The sequence below is a fragment of the Myxocyprinus asiaticus genome, chromosome 13 (genome assembly GCF_019703515.2).
Source record: "Myxocyprinus asiaticus isolate MX2 ecotype Aquarium Trade chromosome 13, UBuf_Myxa_2, whole genome shotgun sequence".
NCBI classification, from domain to species: domain Eukaryota; kingdom Metazoa; phylum Chordata; class Actinopteri; order Cypriniformes; family Catostomidae; genus Myxocyprinus; species Myxocyprinus asiaticus.
In genome coordinates this window covers 14,918,111-14,942,802 of record NC_059356.1, presented here as the reverse complement: position 1 = coordinate 14,942,802, position 24,692 = coordinate 14,918,111, and the positions used below count along the sequence as shown (strand labels likewise).

At 41.8% G+C, this 24,692-nt stretch overlaps 1 protein-coding gene across 1 annotated transcript in view; it reads right to left on the bottom strand.

The window, feature by feature from the left end:
• Nucleotides 1-600: 600 nt before the first annotated feature.
• Nucleotides 601-24,692, bottom strand: part of LOC127450561 (collagen alpha-1(XI) chain-like) — a 102,342-nt gene continuing 78,250 nt past the window's right edge. The window contains exons 42-67 of the mRNA XM_051714789.1: nt 22,146-22,253; nt 21,944-22,051; nt 21,800-21,853; nt 21,649-21,702; nt 21,456-21,563; nt 21,062-21,115; nt 18,480-18,533; nt 16,870-16,923; nt 16,629-16,682; nt 16,433-16,540; nt 16,302-16,355; nt 16,133-16,186; nt 15,991-16,044; nt 15,858-15,911; nt 15,669-15,776; nt 15,477-15,530; nt 15,269-15,322; nt 14,874-14,981; nt 14,203-14,256; nt 13,989-14,024; nt 13,642-13,695; nt 13,252-13,561; nt 10,290-10,402; nt 10,102-10,170; nt 3,414-3,647; nt 601-2,140 (exon numbers count right to left, since the gene is read on the bottom strand). Of these exons, the coding sequence (XP_051570749.1) occupies nt 1,994-2,140; nt 3,414-3,647; nt 10,102-10,170; nt 10,290-10,402; nt 13,252-13,561; nt 13,642-13,695; nt 13,989-14,024; nt 14,203-14,256; nt 14,874-14,981; nt 15,269-15,322; nt 15,477-15,530; nt 15,669-15,776; nt 15,858-15,911; nt 15,991-16,044; nt 16,133-16,186; nt 16,302-16,355; nt 16,433-16,540; nt 16,629-16,682; nt 16,870-16,923; nt 18,480-18,533; nt 21,062-21,115; nt 21,456-21,563; nt 21,649-21,702; nt 21,800-21,853; nt 21,944-22,051; nt 22,146-22,253 (2,313 nt within the window). The 3' untranslated portion in view covers nt 601-1,993. The remainder of the gene's footprint in view (nt 2,141-3,413; nt 3,648-10,101; nt 10,171-10,289; nt 10,403-13,251; nt 13,562-13,641; nt 13,696-13,988; nt 14,025-14,202; nt 14,257-14,873; nt 14,982-15,268; nt 15,323-15,476; nt 15,531-15,668; nt 15,777-15,857; nt 15,912-15,990; nt 16,045-16,132; nt 16,187-16,301; nt 16,356-16,432; nt 16,541-16,628; nt 16,683-16,869; nt 16,924-18,479; nt 18,534-21,061; nt 21,116-21,455; nt 21,564-21,648; nt 21,703-21,799; nt 21,854-21,943; nt 22,052-22,145; nt 22,254-24,692) is intronic.

Here is a 24,692-nt window from a genome sequence, read left to right as displayed (position 1 = left end):
TGATTTCATTTTCCAGCAGGATTTGGCACCTGCCCACACTGCCAAAAGCACCAAAAAGTTGGTTAAATGACCATGGTGTTGGTGTGCTTGACTGGCCAGCAAACTCACCAGACCTGAACCCCATAGAGAATCTATGGGGTATTGTCAAGAGGAAAATGAGAAACAAGAGACCAAAAAATGCAGATGAGCTGAAGGCCACTGTCAAAGAAACCTGGGCTTCCATACCACCTCAGCAGTGCCACAAACTGATCACCTCCATGCCACGCCGAATTGAGGCAGTAATTAAAGCAAAAGGAGCCACTACCAAGTATTGAGGACATATACAGTAAATGAACATACTTTCCAGAAGGCCAACAATTCACTAAAAATGTTTTTTTTATTGGTCTTATGATGTATTCTAATTTTTTGAGATAGTGAATTGGTGGGTTTTTGTTAAATGTGAGCCAAAATCATCACAATTAAAAGAACCAAAGACTTAAACTACTTCAGTCTGTGTGCATTGAATTTATTTAATACACGAGTTTCACAATTTGAGTTGAATTACTGAAATAAATGAACTTTTCCACGACATTCTAATTTATTGAGATGCACCTGTATATATATATATTTGTGTATGTCAGCATTTAATAGGCCAACCTGCTCTTTAGGCATCGTAGCGGCCATTGAAAAACCCATATCGCTCGACCACTAGATTTGCACCATATTGGCTATATATTACAGCATTAGTTTTTTTTTCTAAGAGAATTTATCTCCCAGTGTCTATTAGTATGAAGCACCACAGATGTCTTCTTCCCTTTTCCTGCCTCTGCCCGAGACAACAATTCACACATAGCAAAACAGATAGCATCACAGTATTGTCACACATTTTGAACACAACAATCAACACAACATATCAACACATATACAAAGAAAAACAAAAAAATAAAAACACTCTAAAGGTTGATGGTCAGGCACTTGAACTAATCATAAATGCATATGGATTGGGTTTACACAGAAAGGAAGCATAATTTAGTCAGTCTTCAGTGTAATGCTTGTATGAAACTCCTCTCTCAAAGCAACAACATCATTCTCATTCACGACCACATACAGTACATATGAACCAACTGAGCTGTGTGGAGCAAAGGTTGATACGCTCTAGCACCATGGAAACATGGATCACTGACAGGAAAACATACTAGGCGGCCCGCTAACAAGACAAGCAGCTTAAGTGAGCGGACTACTTTACATATTAATAAGCATCTGGGCTCCATTTGAGTCATGCACACTGCTTTGCATTTTTAAAAGCTCAGGCCTTATTTAACATTGTTTATGTATGAGCGTACACTGATTAAAGATGAGTAACACTGCAAGTTTGATGTGACAGGGAATATTCAAGTGGAGAATTACAAACAGATTGGGGTGGTTCTTGTCAAAGTTAGTAAAGAGGTATAAATTTACCTCAGTTTGCATCACATTGCAGTCAAGGCAGGAAAATGTTTTTTTTTTTTTTTGAAATATTTACTCTTCAATGTGAAAGCCAATCCCTCAAGTGGTAAATTAATTTAAAATCATTGCTATCGAATAAGACAAACAAACAAATAATCCACGACATGGGCGGTAAATTCAACAAATATGCTGTGGGCGAAAATGGTCTATAGCACAGATGACATACAAAACTCAAATGATGTATTTTTTTGTCAATGTCAAATTCAGCTGGCGCAGTTCTTGAAATGCCGAAGGGTCATGCCTAATTTTTGAATCCACAGGTGAGTACAAAAAAGAAAGAAAATGAGATAAAAAATGAAAGACTTCCCTTTGATAAATGTGCTTGGTTCTTCCTCGCTGGCATACTTGAATAGCCACCATGGAAATTGTGGGTTTTCATTAACCATTCAGATGTTCAAAAGTCATTTAAAAACTGCCACAAACCCACACTTACATATTACATAAACAATAAAAACTGCTTTTGGCTTTGATTCTTTAGTTTCTAAGTCTTGCCATGAGGTGCTTGGCGTTAACCATGAAAACAGACTGGTCCAACGTGGAATCCAAACTTCTGGTTGTTATTTCCAAAGTCTGATACTGCTATATCTATGATTGGAAGCAGCTCTGATCGAGGAGAGTCAATCTGAAGCACTGTCCTCTCTTGACCCTTACGTGTCTGTGGGAAGGAAATTACATATGAGTTTTAAAGGTTACTGGGTTTGAGTACCTACAGTACTTTGAGAGTAAAGGGTTTTACAGTGTAGATTTGCTCTAGGATGAATTGCTGAATGTATCCCTGTGAGGCTTTTCTCAGGGAATTGGATAATGCGTTAAACTCCAGCTGAAATAGGCTTGTTTTGGTGCTATTTTAGAATTAGCGTGTTCTGATTGTTTTTAGCTCTTCAGACGGAAGGCTAACTGAGTTAGTCATTAAAACGGCAACAAACTAAGTGTGGGCATTTCTTCGCTTTTAAGTCAAGAAATACTGAACTAATACACTATATGGCCAAATTAAGTGGACACCCAAACACCACACCCATTTATGCATTCTGAGCACAAACTAGTCCTCCTTGGGGGCCTGGGAAGCTCAGCAAGTAAAGACGCTGACTACCATACCTGGAGTCACAAGTTCGAATCCAGGGCGTGCTGAGTGACTCCAGTCAGTCTTCCTAAGCAACTAATTGGCCCGGTTGCTTGGGTGGATAGAGTCACATTGGGTTAACCTCCTCATGGTCGCTATAATGTGTTCTCGCTCTCGGTGGGGCACGTGGTGAGTTGTGCGTGGATGCAGCGGAGAATAGTGTGAGCCTCCACATGCACAACGTCTCCACGGTAACACGCTCAACAAGCCACATGATAAGATGCACGGATTGACTGTCTCAGACGCGGAAGCAACTGAGATTCGTCCTCTGCCACCTAGATTGAGGCGAGTCACTACGCCACCACGAGGACTTAGCGCGCATTGGGAATTGGGCATGCGAATTTGGGGAGAAAAGTGGAGAACCACCCCCCCCCCCCAACTAGTCCTCCCTAACAGCTTCCACACTTCTTTGAAGGCTATCCAACAGATTTTGGAACAAGACTGCAGGGATTCGGACCAAGATCATCAGTGCAGTCAGGTATTGATGTTTAACGATGAGACCTGGCTCAGAGTCAGCATACCAATTTATCCCCAAGGTGTTCAGTGGGGTTCAGGCCTGGGCTTTTTACATACCAGACTCTCTTTGAGCACAGGGGCATTCTCATGCTGGAACAGAAAAGGGCTCTCCCCAAACTGTCACCACAAAGTTGGAAGCACATAATTATCTATGTTATCTAGATTTCATTGTATGCTGTAGCATTGAGATTTGTCTTCACTGGAATAATGGGGCTATCGAAACTCCTTAATCAGAACTGGTATCCACATTTTATGGCCATAAAGTATAGTTTCCTCTTAGAAGTCACCTCACCTGACAACCATCATACAATGCCGTGATAAAGGATGATTTGGCTTGTGTCATCTCCTCGTCATTGCCTCCGCGGAACATCACGGCATGCTGGTGGCTGTGGCTGGTCAAGTCGTACCAGCCGATGGAGTTCTGGCAGGTGTAGGTGAAGTTCTGCTTGCCTGTGGCACTAAGGAGCTTCAGGAAGGTCAGCTGCACCACAGGCACTGGGTTACCATCAACGTCAATGTAGGAGAACTGCAGAAGTGGGGAATTATTGGTTACAACCACTCAACTTAGCCATTTAAGTGTCACTATTAGAAATACTAAAGGGGACATTTTTTTTTCTTTAGAAAAAAAAACCTAGTGAGTGAAATAAAAGTGAAATTCTGACTTTAATGAAAAAAGTTATTGACCTTAATCAATCATTTTAAATGTGTTGTGTTCTGTGTAATATAAAAGTACTGCACAGTATAATATAGAAGATCAAATAACCCTAGCAAGATGGTTTCATGCTTTTTATGACACTGAGGGTGGGGATTTGATTATCATGGGGCAGAAAATGAGCTAATAGACCTTATTCACGCTAGCGCCATCTTTGATTTTTAATGGGAATGACAACAAGGCTGTGAGGGATAGATTTACCATCGCTTCAATGGCACGCACCGTATAAAGCTGTATAAAACTCCTAAATCACATCTGATTTTCCACAACTGATGTTGTCTGGAGTTCTTTGTATACTGAATGTTCTTGGACTGATATTTTTATGAAGGTTTTGTCTGCGGAACGATCCAAAAACTCTATAAACTGAGAACAGCCCATTGAAGAGACTGTAAGTCTATCCCTCACAGCCTCGTTTTCATTCCCATTAAAAATCAATTTTGGCACTAGCGTGAATAAGGTCTATCAGATCTGGGCCTGATTCATAGTGATTTGTCACTTTTAATCTTCTTCCAAACTATGGTTAACCAATTGATTGAGACAACTAGTAATGGGTTTAAAGGAATGTTCTGGGTTCAATACAAGTTGAGCTCAATCAACAGCATTTGTTGTATTAATGATGATTTGCACAAAAAAACAGCTGCATTAATCCTCTTTTCATTTTTTTAAAGCAGAAATGAGGGTTCAAAGAAAGCACTAACAATATAGGAAAACAGTATCAACATCCAGAGGGTTCAAAGTAGAGGTCGACTGACTACTTTGGAACTATCTGTTATCTACAAAAATCGACACCAATAGATGCAGATAGTTGTTGTTTGTTTTATTCCTCCATGTTCCTCTGTGGCTAAAACCCTTCATCTGTGAATATATAGGCTATGAAAATGCTTAATATTTGAATATACTTAATGGTGAATGTTAACATATAAAGCACTGTAACAGAGCCAAGTCTCTGTCACCATCACTGTTTATGGACTAATTCATGATTATTAATGTGAAATGTAAAAAAAAAAGACACATATGACAATTGACAAGCGATTGTTGATCTACTGCTGATTAATTATCAACCCATTTGACAAAGTTCACTTTATAGTGACTCTATTGTAATACATTTTAGTTCACTGTAAGAGTGCATGTTCCCTATCTGTCACTCACTCGACATTGTGTCGATGTAGTGACACTAGGGGTCACTCTTGGGAGCCCGAGACACCTCTGGTCTTTCACCAATGAAAATTGGCGAGTGGTATTTGCATGCCACTCCCCCGGACATACGGGTATAAAAGGAGCTGGTATGCAACCACTCATTCAGATTTTCTCTTCGGAGCCGAACGGTCATGCTCACTGAGCTGAATTTCTACTGTTCATTCACTTCTGCTGGATCTGACGGTGCATTTCAGCGGCTTCTCCCTCCTCTGCACTGGTGCACTGCAGAGAATGCCCCTGGGCGCTTCGGCAGAAAAAAAAGAGAGTATATTTTCTGAAAGAGCTTTTTCCTCTAAAAGAGTATATTTCTCTAAAAGAGCGGCACACACGGAACATCTTTTTAAAGATGCGTCTTTTCAAAGATGCCTTTCCGATTGTGTATTATTCCTGGTTGCGGTCGTTATCTCTCAACTTCGGATGGTCATGATCACTGTCTTTCATGTCTGGGCGCGACCCACATGGAGGCAGCGTTTGTGGATGGTTCATGTTCTCACTGCGAGAACATGTCCATGGCAACGTTGCGGTCGCGGCTTGCTTTTATAAGATAGCAAGCCACCCCAGCAGCTTCCCGCCTGGGTCCTTCTACCTACGGGTATGAGGCCAGCGCGGCTAGCACTGAGGGCGATTTGGGGACTCCAAAGGGATCGCCTCCACCGGGTATCCCCCCGCGGACCTCCCATTCCCCAGCACGCTCGTCTGCCCCGATCGGGCTTCCGGATGAGTCTCACGGCGAGTCTGGCCTCTTGTTCGGAGCCCGCGAAGATGATGAGCTCTCGAGCGCAGCATCGGACAGCGGGCTTGTCCAGTCAGACGCAGAAGCCTCAGCTGGGCTCCCCCCCTCGGGAACGATTGCCCAGTCACAGGCTGATGCAGAAATGATGGACATGCTTTCCCGGGTGGCCGCGAGCGTCGGGTTAGAGTGGAACCCTCCGCTCTCCCCTGAACCTTCGTGGCTCGATGACTGGTTCCTGGGCTCGCGGTGCTGCTCAAAGCAGCCACGCCCCGCTCCAGTGCCTTTCTTCCCGGAAGTGCACGAGGAGCTGACGAAATCATGGGATGCACGTTTTACTGCCCTGCCCGATTCTGCAGTTCCCCCGCCCTCACTACCCTCGATGGCGGGGCCAGGGGCTATACGGCGATTCCCCCGGTGGATAAGACGCTCGCGGTGCACCTATGCCCGCAGAGCGCCGCAACCTGGCGCAGACGCCCTAAGCTCCCGTCCAGGCCCTGTAGGTTCACGTCGTCCCTGACAGCTAAAGCCTACAGCGCTGCTGGACAAGCCGCCTCTGCCCTGCACGCCATGGCTCTCCTGCAGGTCCACCAAGCCAAGGCGTTGAAAGAACTGCACGAGGGTAGTTCTGCCCCAGATTTGATGCAGGAACTGCGCTCGGCGACCGACCTCACTCCCCGAGCAACGAAGGTCACGGCGCAGTCTCTCGGGCAGACGATGGCCACATTAGTGGTCCAGGAGCGCCACCTTTGGCTCAACCTGTTCGAGATGGGTGAGGCCGACAAGACACGGTTTCTTGCTGCCCTCATTTCGCATTCTCAACTATCTCGACGACTGGCTAATCCTAGCTCACTCTCGGGACATGTTGTGCGCACACAGGGACTTGGTGCTCTCACACCTCAGCCGACTAGTGCTTTGGGTCAACTGGGAAAAGAGCAAGCTCCTCCTGGTTCAGAGCATCTCTTTTCTCGGTTTGGAGCTGGACGCAGTCTCTTTGATAGTGCACCTTACGAACGAGCACACCCAGTCGGTGCTGGCCTGTTTGAAGGCATTCAAACAGAAAACAGCGGTTCCACTGAAACTTTTTCAGAGGCTCCTGGGGCATATGGCATCCTCAGTGGTAGCCACCCTGCTCGGGTTGATGCATATGAGACCGCTTCAGCACTGGCTTCAGACTCGTGTCCCGAGATGGGCATGGCGCCACGGGACACATCACGTGGTCATCACGCCGGTCTGTCATCGTCTTTTCAGCCCTTGGACCGACCTCTTGTTTCTACAGGCAGGTGTTCCCCTAGAACTGGTCTCCAGGCACGTCGTGGACACGACGGGCGCCTCCAAAATGGGCTGGATCACTGTTTGCAACGGGCACGCAGCCGCCAGCCTGTGGACGGGCCCACAACTACATTGGCACATCAACTGCCTCGAGTTGTTGGCAATTCTGCTCACCCTGCGGAGGTTTCATACATTGATCCAGGGCAAGCACGTTAGTTCAGACAGACAACACGGCAACAGTAGCATATGTCAGCCGCCAAGGTGGTCTGCGCTCTCGTTGTATGTCACAACTCGCCCGCTGTCTCCTCCTCTGGAGTCAGCAGCACTTCAAGTTGCTGCGAGCCACTCACATCCAATACACTCAATACTACAGCAGAACCCCTCTGCCCCAGTCTCCATGTTTGTAGTAACTCCTCCCTCGTTGGGTAGGATCTACCTTGAAGACTCTCCACATGGTTGGAAAGACCATGTGACGTATTTTTTCCGCTTAAATATCCCCCCTCTCTTTGGGCGAGGTGTGGTCTCCGCAGTGTCTTCCCCTTGGAAGGGACACCCCCCGACTAGACCTGGCGGCCCAGTCGGATAATCCCCCTTCTTTTTTAGGGAGTGGAAAAAAGAAGGAGAAAAGAGGCCACGACTGGGTTAGCCTGTCTCTATCTTTTGGGTTGTCGACTTGTCCCCAAAGGGCCGTTCGACACTCATCACTATGTTGGGGAAGGTTACATGTCGACCTGGTGTGCTGGCTACGAGGCACACAGTGGTCTGCCCGCCACACACGCCAGTTCACGTAACACAGTTCAGCCAGTTGTGGCGTTTCGTATAGGGACCCCTAGTGTCACTACATCGACACAATGTCGAGTGAGTGACAGATAGGGAACGTCATGGTTACTTGTGTAACCTCCGTTCCCTGATGGAGGGAACGAGACGTTGTGTCCCTCCTGCCACAACGCTGAACTACCCGCTGAAATGGCCAGACCTTGTCTCGGCTCCTCAGCATAAAACCTGAGTGATGGTGGCATAATGGGCTAAAGCACATAACTGGCAATCAGAAGGTTGATGGTTCAATCCCCACAGCCACCACCATTGTGTCCTTGAACAAGACACTTAACTCCAGGTTGCTCCAGGGGGACTGTCCCTGTAATAAGTGCACTGTAAGTCACTTTGGATAAAAGCATCTGCCAAATGTATAAATGTAAATGTAAACCTGAATGAGTGGTTGCATACCAGCTCCTTTTATACCCGTATGTCCGGGGGAGTGGCATTCAAATACCACTCGCCAATTTTCATTGGCCTTTTATCAAAGACCAGAGGTGTCTCGGGCTCCCAAGAGTGACCCCTAGTGTCACTACATCGACACAACATCTCGTTCCCTCCATCAGGGAACAGAGGTTACACAAGTAACCATGACGTTTTGTTTCAGTGAGCTGGAAGCACAGACATTTCAAAATAAGAGTGCCCAATGTATTCCAGGCTTGTTAATGAAAAGTCCTGCGTTATGCACCAAATCGTAATTTTTTTTCTGGTTATTATTGGGATTTTGTTTGCACAACAAACATGCAACTGGGATTTTACTCATTTTGGACTCTTGTAGTCTTTATGTCAGTGCCTGTCACAGTAAGGAATGACTAAGAAACATGTTTAACATTTAATAAATCAATTTAAAAAAAAAAAACTATCGGCCGATTAATCAGTTATCGGCCTTTTCCACCACCTTAGTTAATGGTATGTGCAAAATACACTATAGGTCGACCTCTAGTTGGGCCAAAATATGTTTGCGCATATTTTTTTTATTTATTTTTTTCACCCAATTTGGAATGCCCAAGTCCCAGTGCGCTTTTTTAAGTCCTCGTGGTCGTGTAGTGATTCGCCTCAATCCAGGTGGCAGAGGATGAATCCCAGTTGCCTCCGCGTCTGAGACCATCAACCCACGCATCTTATCACGTGGCTTGTTGAGCGCGTTGCCACGGAGACATAGCGTGTGTGGAGGCTTCACGCCATCCACCGCAGCATCCGCACCCAACTTACCACACGCCTCACCGAGAACATACCACATTATAGCAACCACGAGGAGGTTACCCCATGTGACTCTACCCTCCCTAACAACCGGGCCAATTTGTTTGCTTAGGAGACCTGGCTGGAGTCACTCAGCACGCCCTGGGATTCGAACTAGCAAACTAGTGAACTCCAGGGGTGGTAGTCAGCATCTTTTACCACTGAGCTAACCAGGCCCCTGCGCATACTTTTGTTAAAAAAAAAATTTATATTTATCCATAAATAAAATGTGTATTATTTGACCTGTAAAGTTGTCTAAATCGACTAAATCGACAGAAGAACTTCTAGTTAGTTGTCATCGACGTAATTCCTGTCGGTGTAGACAGCACATCAATGAAGCACCATGCTCCTGGTGTCAGGTAAATATGCAGCAGACATGCCTTTAATCAAATTAATTCTGTAGACACTTTTACTGCTCAACACCCATCCAAATTTGCAAACTCCTCCTAGATTTTTATTTATAACGAAGGCATGAGAGAATGACATCTGACTCACTGAATCTCCATAACAAGGTCAGATGTCATATCTTACAGATGAGCTCAGAGTGAAACAGGCCTTAGCTGTTAGTCTCAACCATCATTTAATGAGTCAAGATGGATGGAGCTAGTATGCACTCAAGAAAGTTTGGCCCAAGGCATTTCAGATAGAGCCACATATAAATTCCATCTTATCCCCTTATCTAGACCAGACATATAATTTATTATTTTATTTTCATCAAAGACACACATCCATTGAGTTATTCGTCTCAGCTGATTGTTTGACAGTTTAGAAAACCTCTTTTACCATGTTTCACCATTAATTAGAGAGTAAAAAGTCTCCACAACAACTAGTCAACTTATTACTCCAGGCATATTGCAGACATAATGTTTCTAACAAAAATGTGTCCTTTTTCTGCAATAAACAGTTTCGAGAAGAACTGCAATAAGAAAAAGCCTCTAGATCTAAACTTAGCACTCCAGATATTTTGACAGTCAGACAGTTAAAAGATGAGATGGAAACATTTGAAGAGGTCTGCACCTGCTTGCCCTTTCTGTACTGGCTGTACCAACTGCCCGGTTTCTCTTTGTTCCAGGCGGCCAGCTTCACCTGTATTGAGAGATGAGGAGACAGATCAGACACGTTTTTCTCCAGACTCTAAAGGGCCTGTTGAACTGGAGACTGCAGTAAGACGTGTGTGGTGTATGTGAGTGTGGTGTACGATTTACCATTTCAAATCGTTTATCAGGGTGCAGACAGGTCTCCCCCTCTGCGCTAAAATTGCACAACACCTTGATGGAGTCTTTGTGGCAGCCTTGGTTTGGATCAATCCAATATTCACCTGAGGGGGTGGATTGCAGGGTGTCTTTAAAAATGCTTTAAATACTCAATTAGGATTATATATTAGTGTACTTAAACAATAACTGGCTCTTGTCCTCGAATCTGATTGAAGAAGTGGCCAAGTGTGCTTATATTTAGTATAACAGCACTGGGACATTTCATTGTTTGTATAACTCTGCTTATCGGTGTTTGCAGTGTTCCATGCTATTTTTAATAGTTATTATGGAACCATTTTTGTTGGCGGAGCAAAAACACTAGATTTTTACATTTTGTGAGGAAAATGTGTGCCGCTTACCCATACAAACTCACTGCAACAATATGCTAGGGTGTTTTGGGTGGTTGCCAGGCCACTACAAGGTGGTTGCTTGGGTATTCTGGGCAGTTCTCATGTGGTTGCTTACACTCCCAAATTAAAACGGTCCATCCCAAAGGCTCTATGATAGATATTTGCCCATTTTATTGTCTGCCAGGTGAAAATCTTAAATCTTAGCACACCTCTCCGTCGCATGATTTGATGCAGGGGTTCTCAACGGGGGCATTCAAAGGATGCCAGGGGGCACTGAGAGCAAATTAGTAGAGAGGGGGGCATTAGGTTACAAATGGGGGGCTTTTATCAGTCATAATAATCAAATCTATTGTCAAGTTCCTCTTTGCATTAAAACAGGGTTTTCAACGGGGCGGTACCACCCCCCCAGGGGGCATTCAAAGGATGCCAGGGGGCGCTGAGAGCAAATTAGTAGAGAGGGTGGCATTAAGTTACAAATGGGGGGCGATTAGCAGTCATAATAATCAAATCTATCGTCAAGTTCCTCTTTGCATTAAAACGTTTATCTAGACTTATATCAGTTGGTTCTCAATTATATGGGTTGATATGCATTTGTACCACGGTTCATCTGATTTTGAAGTCTAGTGACGCATCTGAAGTATCTGCTTTACCAGCGTTAAATACACAGGCGGAGGCACAACCTCCGCTAATGCACCTGTATGGCTCTGTAGATGGATACAGAGTGTCCATGGACAGTGCAAGCGCAAAGTTCTTATAGCTCGAGCTCTTAAACTCGCAGCTTTGAGAGAATCAGTGAGAAGCACGGCGCGAGAAGCAGAAACCATTTGAATTCAGCACAGAATTCTACCACCCTTGAATTTACTATAGTAACACTAACTGTACTTTAGGCAGAAATAGATTCATAATAAATATTATCATATCACTTCTTCAGCTCTATTAAATTTGTCATAGGCTACATTAGGGGAGTGAGGGAATATAATTAATTTTTGTTACAACTTATAAATATTTATATTTTGTATTTATTGTTTTTACATGTGTTTAGAGTAGTTCTACTGTTTATAATTACAAAAATGCCATAGTTTATTTTATAGAAATCATGTTACATCTAACCATGGTAGTGAAGAAGATCCAAGCTTCCATGTGCTTACAATGGTCTTGATACAAATACCACTGTTAAAACTATTAAAATAAATAATTAATGAATAAATTAAACATTTTAAAAAGGCAAATGTAAAATATATTAACAATATCACTTTTATTATTAGTTTCTGTCTTCTCATTTTCATTTTATAGGCCCCAGATATAGCCCTTATCTGCATAAATTTAAGAAGTGCAAGGTTTGGTTTCACATTCATGACATGTAAGCCTGCTGAAGTTATTAACAACATTTTAAAATTATGCAATGCATCGAAGTTGCATTGAGCAAATTAAGCACATAACACAAATATTGAGTTTTGTGTTTTTTTCTTTTCTTTTTTTCTTTCTTTTTTATTTATTTTTTTTTTTTTTGGTACAACAAAGTCTCCGCTCCACATAATTGGGGGGCAGCTGGGGTAAGGGAATGAAGTAGGAGGGCATTCATCAAAAAAAGGCTGAGAACCACTGATTTGGCATCATTTATGTCTACAGCACAAATGGTACAGGACATAGGGTGTTAGTATTGATGCTTAGGGTTAGGGTTTTGTTCAATTCCCAATTCCAATGAGCAAAAGTAACAATTATACAACAGCAAACACTACTAATAACTACCCATATTATGTCTAAAACTTAAAGGAATATTCCGGGTTCAATACAAGTTAAACTCAGTTGACAGCATTTGTGGTATAATATTGATTACCACAAAAATTTATTTTGACTTTTCCCTCCTTTTCTTTAAAAAAGTAAAAATTGAGTTACAGTGAGGCACTTACAATGGAAGTGAATGGGGACCATTTTTGGAGGGTTTAAACACAGAAATGTGAAGCCTATAATTTTATAAAGCACTTACATTAATTCTTCTGTTAAAACTCATGTATTATTTGAGCTGTAAATTTGTTTCAATTGTCATTTTTACAGTCCTTTTAGGGTTTGTTGACATTACATCATTATGATAACGAAGTTGTAAAATTGGCTATAACTTTACACAGAAAAGGTTAGTAAGTGATTTTATCACACAAACATAATTTTTACACATATCCTTTATGTTTTGTGGCTATACTTTTGAAACAGTGAATATTCCAACATTCAAAAATTGGCCCCCTTTCACTTCCATTGTAAGTGCCTCACTGTAACACTGATTTTTGGTTTTTTTTAAAGAAAAGGAGGGACGAGTCAAAATAATTTTTTGTGGTAATCATCATTATGCCACAAATGCTGTTGATTGAGCTTAACTTGTATTGAACCCGGAATATTCCTTTAAGTAAATCGATATTAATTTCTTGTTTCTAGTACTATTCTATAAAATAAATCACATTTAAAATAATGCAATAGCTCTTCTGCTCATGTGATATTAATTAGTTTTGGGAATATTATGTTTTGTTACAAGGAATGGTGGTATTTGTTTTCATGTGTGTGGATCTCCTCACCGTCTTTGTATTCTGGGTGACACAACATCAGCTCCTTGCAAGTGCGAGCGGGACTCTCAAAGGTCCCAAGTGGCTTTCTCATTAGCTCCACCTCTGTTTTCATTGAGTTGAGTGATGCAAAAACCTCCTCCATGCCTTCTGGGTCATTCAGTGGCTGGTCTGCCTGTAGGAAGCCCTCCATGTTCAGTTGAATTACTTCCTCCTCCTCAGACTCTGCCCTAGCTCCAGCTCCTTGTCGGTTTGAGTGTCTCCTTCGCTTTTTACGCCCCTCTCTGATTGGCAGTGGCTCGATCATGGTGGCTGATGGGCCCTAGAAGAATAGAACACGAGGAGACGTAATGGGGGAGAGGATAAAAGAAGCAAAAGGAAAGAGATATCATGATTGCTCACAGGTGGGCCAGGTGGGCCAGCAGATCCTGGATCTCCTCTTGGACCGACTGCTCCCTATGAGCAAGAGAAATAGAAACACTTCGGTCAGGCATATCTAAAATTGGCACTTCTCTCAAAGGCCCCTGCCAACTCAGCACTTCATATGATGATTCGTTCAGAGAGATTATCCAAGTAAGAGCAGCAGGATAGAATTCAGGCACTGCCAATGTCTCTCAAAGGTTTCATTCCAGCAGCAAGAGCTCACTGGCAAAATAATAGCTCTAATACAGATCAGAGGAAACAAATACCATAGAAATATAGATATACCACCGAGCTCAAGGTTCTAGGGGGAAAAAAAATCTACCAACCTCATCTCCTTTAGATCCTTTCTCACCAATGACCCCCTACCAGTGCGAGATAAAATAACAATAATAAAAAAACAGGTATTATGATGCCACAAAGATGCTGCATCTGAAAAATAGTAGCTTAGTACCTTTACAAGCAGTTGTTATTCCACAACAAAGTTAAAGTTAAATGGTAAAAAAGGAGTGAAGAAAAGTGATACGAAAAAGAACAACTCACAGACAACCCAGGGAGTCCAGGTGGGCCAGTTGGGCCGGGGAGACCAGCAACACCCTAATATCAAGATATCAAATGGATATTTTCACAAAGAACATAATTAAATAGGATAGATAGGAGGCCAATGTAACATGTTTACATTATCTTCACCACTCACAGATTACAAATCTATCTGTTATCTTGTGGTAAAGGAAACATAAATATGTTCTAATGGTAATAGTACGATTAAAATATTTACTTTGAGAAAGACTATAATAATATTGAATTGCATAAAAAAAGTCAGAATATTGCTGAGTCACTGTTATGTCAAAAGCATTCAAGAAATTCTTTAACTAGATAATTTAATGATATAATGTTATTATTCATATACATAGTTTAAAGATTGGATCGTTCAATAAGTTCCTCCAATTTTTATCTTATAAATACTGTTACAATTGAAGATGAAATCTTCTATGGCAACTGACGACAGCGTTAGTATGTGTCATTCATGTTAAGGGCCCTGAGTGTCATCAGTCTTGTATGTATGTTTACAATTGCAAGTATACAGTTCCCTTACCACACTTCATTACATATACATACTGTATACAATCTAAAAGCATGGCTCATCCCAGCAATGTAATGCTAATATGTAATATATATTGTTTCTTATGTATATAACAAAGATGTACACATACACCATCTCCTTTGGGGCCTTGAAATCCTTGATTTCCTGGCAGGCCTCGATCTCCTTTCTCCCCCATCTCTCCTGGAGGTCCAATCAGTCCAATAAGCCCAGCATGACCCTGGACAGCACAGAGAATAATGGAGCTAAGATATATGGCCAGAGCCATAACAATTACCACATGCCATAATTTTGCAAGCACAAAGACTTGACACTATATCACTGTGATCACAGTGCTGGGAAGTTATGCTTTCAGAGTTGGGATTTATTGAGATGTTTACAAGCAGTTTTCAAGCTGTCTGCTCTCTTTCAAGCTGTATTGTTTGGGTCTCATGTGTAGGGAACACAACCATGATGCAGTCAAGTAATCATACCTCACACTGTCAAGTATTTAGGATGTTCTCATACCTTATCTCCCTTAATGCCATGATCTCCTTTCAGTCCGGGTAATCCAGCTGGCCCCTATATAAAAGCAAAGCTGGTCAAATAGGCACTTCAATTTCATTGTGCGGCAGAATGTGAAGCAAGCCCAAAATCATTTGTCTTTTTCTCTTAAAGCTTTATTTTATACAATTGTAGATCAATATTGGAGAGAGAGAAGTGGTGGAAATCCTACCATAGGGCCAGGGGGTCCAGTTTGTCCCGGGGGCCCATTTAACCCTTGTTCCCCCTGGAGAAAAAGCAGACAGAGTGATCAGTTCAAGACAGATTAAGCGGTCAGAGAGGTCGGTAACAAGTGCGGGTGGGTCACATGGTTAGATATCAGTTATCTACAGCAGACACTGTGGATTGATATCCTGAAACTCACAGCAGAGCCTGGAATGCCACGTAGTCCCTCTGGACCAGGCTTTCCAGGTTGTCCCTGAGGCCCCACAGGCCCTGTCTTCCCCGTCGAACCCTCAGCACCAGCAGAACCCTGGAGAAGAGAGTGTTGATAGTTGCCCATATGCAACAACATGTTGCAAGTTTAGATGAAGCATTGTTTTAAAGGACTCACCTTTGCCCCCTTCTTCCCCTGTTTCCCTTCTTTTCCTTCAGGACCTACATGACCCTGTGTGGAAGCAAAAGAGATTAGCAGTGGTCACAGTTTTATAAGACTGGAAACATTGCCGAAATGTGGTGAAACCCACCCTCCGTCCAGGTGGCCCTGGAGGGCCAGGCTCCCCTGAGGCTCCTTGGGGCCCCTGTGGAGTATAGAATATAAATAAGCTTTCCATATATCTTGTTACATTGACATCACTGAGTTCTCAAGTGTTGTACAATGCAACTTACAGCTTTACCAGGATCTCCATTATCCCCTTTCGCTCCTGGTCCACCATCAATACCCTTTAAACAGCAATAATTTACAAATATAATTCATGCAAGGTTTCATGTGAATTTCCCATCAAAATTTTTGAATCTTGAAGCTTGAATTCATGCAGGTCAAAGCTGGTGCACTTACATTGGCACCTGGCTCTCCAGGGGGGCCCACGTCTCCAGATAAACCAAGGAGACCCTATTGAAGAAAAAGGTTGAGATTCAATTTTCTTCACATTACCACTGCCTTAACTAAGGGGAAATAGTAGCACTCACTAGATTTCCTTTTGGCCCATCCGCTCCAGGTATGCCTCTGATTCCTGGGGGTCCTGCGGCACCAGGGGGGCCAGTATCACCCTTCTCACCCACCTCACCCTTCCCTCCCTTGAAATCAAGACATCGGGGCATTTAGTGATACATGGTGAATGAAAGACTGGGAATAAATAAAGGGGAGAAAGTAGGAAGTACATACATATGGGCCAGTTTCCCCTGGATTTCCTGGACTTCCTGCCTCTCCGTCTTCACCCTACACAAAGCACAAGATAAATAGCAAAAGAGACTGAAAAAGGAAGAGCAAAAGAAGCGATCATCCATCATACTTAGACTTAGATGTTTTAGTAGTTACAGAGGCAGCACCCTCCAACAAATAATCACAACCTCTCCCATAAATAACAAAAACACTTGTACTTATACACAGCGAGAGAGAGGTCTACCTTTTCTCCCACCACTCCAGGCTGGCCCACTCCACCAGGCATGCCCTGAGGACCCTAGCAACACAGGAAAAACTCAGTCAGTTTCATACATAATGCATGTTAGCTGTCTCCTCTACTTGAAGACTGTTGACATTACAGTGATGAAATTATAGACTACTGAGCACGGTCTCTGTATATACAGTACTGTGCAAACGTTTTAGGCACTTGTGAAAAATTTTACATAGTGAGGATGTCTTCAAAAATAATGCCATAAGTAGTTTTCATTTATCAATTAACATCATACAAAGTCCAGTAAACATAAAAAAGCTAAATCATAGATGGTGTGACCACCTTTGCCTTCAAATCAGCACCAATTCTCCTAGGTACACCTGGACACAGTTTTACCTGGTTCTTGGAGAATTCACCACAGTTCTTCTATCTATTTAGGCTGTCTCAATTGCTTCTGTCTCTTCATGTAATCCCTGACTGACTCTTACTTGGGGCAATGCCATCTCTTGCAGAGCACCCTGTTCTTCTATTCTAATCTTTTCTATTTGCAAAAGTAATGTTGACAAACTAAAGCTGAAGATATAAATAACCATCTTAAGACAAATGTTTTTGTGCCTAAGTGCCTAAAACTTTTGCACAGTAATGTATATTCACATTTTATTAAGCTAAAACGCCATATTGCTCTGCTTCTCCTGGCTGAGGCATTTTTGGCTGCTGTGTCTGTGTACGACTCTCTTGTTTGAGTCTAAACTGAAGTGGGTCTCTGGAGTCTTTGTGCTGAGTGCCTTTAAGTGAGGAGTACGCAAAAATGGATGACCAGCATATGTCTACCTGCCGCTTTTCCCCATCTCCTGTCTTGACTACATCCGCTGCATTCACATAGCTAAATGGCACAGTGCACATCTCTTCTCCTCTCCAGCTCTGTGTGCTGGCATGCGGGTCACTTCTATGCCTGTCTCCGTAACTTTCACTTTTCAATTATTAACACATGGGAGATGTTTAAAGGTGCCCATTAATAGAGGTAAATATAACTCTCTCTCAGGGATGATAGTCTAATATTCCTTAATCATTCATAGAGAAGTAAATATAACTCTTGTGGAGGGATCACATCCCACTACTTGTTAATAATTTAAAGCTCAGAATCAGCAGAGGGTGGGCAGAAAGAGATATGGGGAGTATGAAAGACTGAGGAAAGAGAAATTAGGTGTTTATGCGACCTCATAGTAGCCTGAGGGGTTTTCATCTTCTGTGTATGAGCCACGGTACTGCCAAGCATTGATACACAGAATTTTTGTTGGCTTTGGAGTCGAGAAACAAAGGCTGAATCCGAATTCCAGTACTTTCATGGTTGTGTGCTTAATTTCGATGAAGAATTTCTCGACCATGGATGAGGTGCATTCTGTAGGTATGCAGGTATATAGGGTACCACATACTGTATGGGATAGTATAGTGTCCACTGGTTGCATATTCAGATGTAGGAAAGAGACGCCTCATTATGAGTCAGCAGTGCTGAGTTTAACCAGCACAGCACAGTCCCTAATCAGTGCTAATCTACTGTCCTGTGCTTGAACCCTACAGCAGCGCAGACTGACAGACAGAAGGGAAACCACAATGAGACTTACCTCTCCCCCAATGGGTCCCTGAGGGCCACGTGGACCATGTTGTCCTGGAGGGCCCTGATGAAATGGAGAAAGATAAAGAATTTTCCACAAACCATTAGACATATACTCACAGTCTATCTCTCTCTTTCGCTCTCTCTCCCTTTTTTTGCACAATCAGCACCTTTCTCAGTGTCGGAGAGATATTTTTCAGTACATCTCTGGCAAGGTGGTGACAGGCTATTACGAGCAAGCTGATTTCCTTTCTATGTGCTGTGTTTGAGTTTTAATGAGTATCATCTCACTTCTCCATTCTCCTGTTACACTGCATGAATTCTCAACTCCTGAGGCATCCCTCTTATGGCTGTGCAGGGTGTAACATGAGCCATTAATCAAACTGGCCAAACTCGATGCTAGCAGAGGTAGGGTGCTTCACGCAGTATCCACTGAGAGACATCAGTGCTTTGTGAGGCATCCAGCTAGATAGACTACAGTGATGATCAACACCAAGGCTGAGTCTGCAGTCTTGAAAACATAAATACCCCACACTCCAGAAAAGTGTTTCCCATTCCTGGCCCTAAAGTACCCCAAATAGTGGTGACTACTTTAAGACTACATAGGAAGCAAGGCTTCCCTTGAATTTTCCTAAGAAATGCAGCAATGATGAGTTTAATATATACCAATAATCTATATAAATTACATATTATTCTTTGTGCATTTCAATATTTTAGCGAATAAAAGTGTAAAATATCACGCAATCTATATTTTTTTACATGACTATATCCATAGAGCTCAGTGCACGCATGGCCCATTGAGTGCTATCGGTGCTGTGTTTCAATGGGAGTCTATGGCAGATACTGTACCTGCATCATTAGATTTCAGGAGAGTAAATATCAATGACCACAATGAGTGGACGAAAGGCTCTAAATACGTCATTTTGGGTCCCACCTGGATGCTACGCTTTTCTGGGAGTCTGTGGGAGCTTAGTGAGCACTATTTGCATTGAAAACATTTCAATCAATGTATTTTTTTTTCTTGGCTGGATGCCTGGCTTCTCTCTATAATTACTGGTCAAGCTCTCAAAAGGGTGTGACTTTGCAACAAACAGCCAATTACTGAAATGTTAATGTACATGATTGACAGTGTGTGAAATGTAAGTATCGCTCTTGAGTGCACAGTGTTTGGTTGTGTTTAGTTTCAGCTTTCATAATCAGATATTTTGTTTTGAGCTTAGGTAATTATTTTCATTAAAAAATGTCACTGTTGGAGAAGTAGTTTGAGCAGCTTTTGGGAGCAACATTGCAGATACCAAAAACAATAGTCCTTGCTTCCCCACTTTTGAAAAGCCCCAGCCACCACTGACCCCCAAACAGTTTAGTAAATGTGTTACTCATGCTTTAGAGACTGTATCATTTTTTTGTGTGTGTTTTAAAGACTGTTTAAAATATTGCATTGTGTTTTAGTTAAAATTTTTAATTATTGTCATGATGCTACTTATGACCTGATGAATTGAATCAGGTGTGATAGAGGCCGACATGTAAAAGTGCAGTGTTGGGAAACCATCACAAAAAATCCATCACAGAAGCTTGGCACACACTGGTATATGAAAAAAAGGGAAATTCGCTGGCTATGCATTAGGGCCTGGAAATCCCATGATCCATGGCATTCACACATGGATGAGATGCTCCTCGCAAGGTCTTTGTTTTTGCTCAGTTTTGATGCACTTCATCTAATCTTGCTAGTGTGTGGAACTGTTGAGAATCATGTTTTGCATTCCTTCATGGTTGACGGAGCTGTGAGAAGACTCACAAAGGAGCATGCTCATTAGACAGCTCAGGCTCACAGTAATCTGATTAGCAGCTGTCACGCTGCCTTCCATTTCAGAATCAGAACCACTCTCTCTCACTCCTGTCACTCTCTACTCACACAGACCATTCACTTCACATAAATGATGACCCGGTATTACACAACCTCTCCAACATTCTTCCTAATCCTAATGTATTACAGTTATCTCTGCTGACCCTCCTTCTACACACACTCTGAGTCCTTGAAAGAAATGCTGTGCACCTTTTGAATGCTGGACTGAATTAGTGTTCTGTGCGAGTGAATGATTTGTAATACAGACCTAGATTATTACTACCCTGCTTGCCCATTGCCATTAGCCCACTATAATGCTAATGTGTTTGGGGGGTTGCCAGGGCATTGTTATGTGGTTGCTAGGGTACTCCGAGTGGTTACTAAGTGGTTGCTTACTGGTCCCAGTCAAAAAAGCCACTTCCAACTCATGAGAGATCTATAGACTTCAGTGTAAGTCTATTTGAATTTTTCTGTTTTATTTTGCACCAGGCAAAAATGCAAAGTCTGATAGCATAGAAAACGACTAGCACACCTTTCCTTTACAAGCTGCATGATTTGAGGTATCATTCAGGTGCCTGCCAAAATGTTATTAATACTTACTGTAGGGTTATGAGTTTGTTTAAATCCTTAAGCCTGAGTATTAGCATTAGTAATAGTGATGCTTGAATTAGCAAACATTGCACATATTTTGCTACATTTATTGTATTTATTGGAGACAAACAGCATTGCTGTTGATATGACAATCTTACCATAGATCCAACATGGCCACTCTCCCCTTTCTCTCCAGGAGGTCCTGGCATTCCCTGAAAATACCCGTTTAAATTTAGATTCTTACAGTTACAGAATTAGAGTGGATTTTCCCCTCCACTGAACTGCAAAAACTATGCAACATCTGGATGAAGATGAACTGAGATTTTACAAACACGGTGTATTCATGCATGCAGTACATAGAATATTTGGATCAGACAGATTGCTCACTATGACATGGCAACTTAACGTTTTGAATTGCAGTCTAGTTATAAATGTCTAGTATATCAAACAACCTTCTGTTATTCATTATTGGGTCATTCTTTGACCCTTAATGGTAAAGCCACAATATGGGAAGATAGTCTAAAAAGGTATATATGTGGTGTGTCTGTGTACCTGCAACCCTGTTGGTCCAGTCGCCCCCTTAAAACCTTGTGCTCCTTCATCTCCTTTTGGCCCAAACATTCCCTGCTGTCCCCGGGGCCCAGGCTCTCCGTCCAGACCCTGAAAGAGACATCAGTGACAGACTGTAAACACATAAACATTACACACACACAATTCCAAGCAACTTTGTTCACACAGGCCGTACCGGTAATCCTGGCTGTCCGGCTGGTCCTTGGCTCCCGGGTGGCCCTGAGGGCCCCTGCGAGATAAGACACAGAGAGAGATGTTGTTATAGACGTCTAATGAAAGTTCATGCAATATTCAGTGCTTATGAAAAGATGTGAAGACATACTCACCGCCTCTCCCTTGCCTCCTTTGCTGCCTTTCTGCCCTGGTCCTCCTGTCTCACCCTTAAAAATATTCACACCCATAAATAACACCTAACATGAGCATGTGCACTATCAGAACTGCTGATAAAGAAACCGAGAGTGCACCGGTACCTTATCTCCATCCTCTCCAGGTGGACCAGGTGACCCTGCATGCCCAGGTAATCCCACAGGCCCTTGTTCTCCATCTTGCCCGGCAGGGCCAATAGGACCTTTATCACCCTGAAGAGGAACATAGGTAATTGGTAATTACTCCAGAAGCCAGCACAGCAGCACAGCTTCTCATTTCAGAGTACAATATTTTATCATCTCTCACCGGCTCGCCCTTCTCTCCTATTGGGCCAGCAGGGCCGACGCCTCCTGCACGACCAGGCTGACCAATGGCACCTGCAGTTCCAGGAGGCCCTCTCTCTCCTGTGGCACCCTGTGCAGATGGACAAATGCAATGTTTTAGTTAGGTGAGCTATATTATGTGATTCCAATTTGCTGCATTTGTGGATAATAAAAAGGTGGAGACAGTGGCAGGTGTAAGGTAATAAAAAAATCTCCTACATTTGTGCAGGGGAGACCTGTAATTCTTTATTTTTTTTTAAAACAGTTACTCATCAACATATAAAGTATTTTAATTTTTAATTTATTTATTTTTTATGTAAACATTTTACAATAAGGTTCTATTCGTTAACATTAGTTAATGCATTTCGTATCACAAACTAACAATGTTTAATGATTTTTTCAGAATTTATTAATCTTCATGTTAATTTATCAAAACAATACTGTTCATTGTTTGTTCATGTAAGTTTATGTTACAATAACTAATGTTAACTTATACAACTTTTGGTGGATTTCAATATCGTTCAATAAAGCATACAAACATTTATTACCAAAAATTTACTAAATATGTTTGGCATGGGAGAGAGTCATTATAATTTGAAAGGAATGTGTATATTTTTAATATAAGTACAATAAAAGGAGCGGAATTATGGAACAAGCTTAAAAATGAATGAAAATTGTGAAAAAAAATTTATAAATTTAAGAGAATGTTTAAAATTGAGGTGTTTAAAAATTATGAAAGATTGGTTTGATAGGAACATTGTATTACGTATACTGTATGTACATACATTTGTATAAATGTATATGTGTCATGTATATAGAAATTAAGCAGTTACAGCAAACAGTAGTTTGAATCAAATGATTTATTTTTTAGGGTGAAGTTAAATTTACAAATGTTACATAGCCTTGCTATTGTTATTTTTTCATTTATTTTTTCAAATTATATTTAATTTCTTTGTTTTTTATTTTTTTATTTCTTATTTCTTTTAATTTGCTTTGGCTTCAGCCTATTCCTTTTGAGCCACAAAAAAAAAAAAAAAAGATGATGCTGGGCTGATTAAAAAATTGAAATGTATAGATGCCGAAATAAAAATAAATGAAATGAAAACTTTTCATATAAAATGTTAAAATTGTTTTCATTGTTAGTTCATGTTTACTATTGTATTAACTTATGATAACAAATATACAGTATATTAGTTAGATATTAGTGTGTGTATATATATATATATATATATACACACACACACACACACACACACACACACACACAGTTGAAGTCAGAAGTTTACGTACACTTAGGTTGATATCATTAAAACTAATTTTTTAACCACTCCACAGATATCATATTAGCAAACTATAGTTTTGGCATGTCGTTTAGGACATCTGCTTTGTGCATGACACAAGTCATTTTTCCAACAATTGTTTACAGACAGATTGTTTCACTTTTAATTGAATATATCACAATTGCAATGGTTCAGAAGTCTACATACACAAGTTAACTGTGCCTTTAAGCAGCTTAGAAAATTCCATAAAATGATGTCAAGCCTTCAGGCAATTAGCCAATTAGCTTCTGATAGGCTAATTGGAGTCAATTGGAGGAGTATCTGTGGATTTATTTTAAGGCCTACCTTCAAACTCAGTGCCTCTTTGCTTGGCATCATGGGAAAATCAAAAGAAATCAGCCAAGACCTCAGAAAAAAAATGTGGACCTCCACAAGTCTGGTTCATCCTTGGAAGCAATTTCCAAACACCTGAAGGTACCACGTTCATCTGTACAAATAATAGTACACAAGTATTAACACCATGGGACCATGCAGCCATCATATGACTCAGGAAGGAGACGCATTCTGCCTCCTAGAGATGAACATAGTTTGGTGCGAAAAGTGCAAATCAATCCCAGAACAACAGCATAGGACTTTGTGCAGATGCTGGAGGAAACAGGTAGACAAGTATCTATATCCACAGTAAAAACGAGTCCTACATCGATATAGCCTGAAAGGCTGCTCAGCTGTTCCAAAACCGGCATAAAAAAGCCAGACTACAGTTTGCAAGTGCACATGAGGACAAAGATCTTACTTTTTGGAGAAATGTCCTCTGGTCTGATGAAACTAAATTTAACTGTTTGGCCATAATGACCATCATTATGTTTGGAGGAAAAGGGTGAGGCTTGCAAGCCAAAGAACACCATCCCAACCGTGAAGCATGGGGGTGGCAGCATCATGTTCTGGGGTGCTTTGCTGCAGGAGGGACTGTTGAAATTCACAAAACAGATGGCATCATGAGGAAAAACATTTTGTGTATATATTGAAGCAACATCTCAAGATATCAGCCAGGAAGTTAAAGCTCGGTCATAAATGGGTCTTCCAAATGGACAATGACCCCAAGCATACCTCCAATTTGTAGCAAAATGGCTTAAGGACAACAAAGTCAAGGTATTGAGTGGCCAACACAAAGCCCTGACCTCAATCCGATAGAAAATCTGTGGGCAGAACTGAAAAAGCATGTGCGAGCAAGGAGGCCTTCAAACCTGACT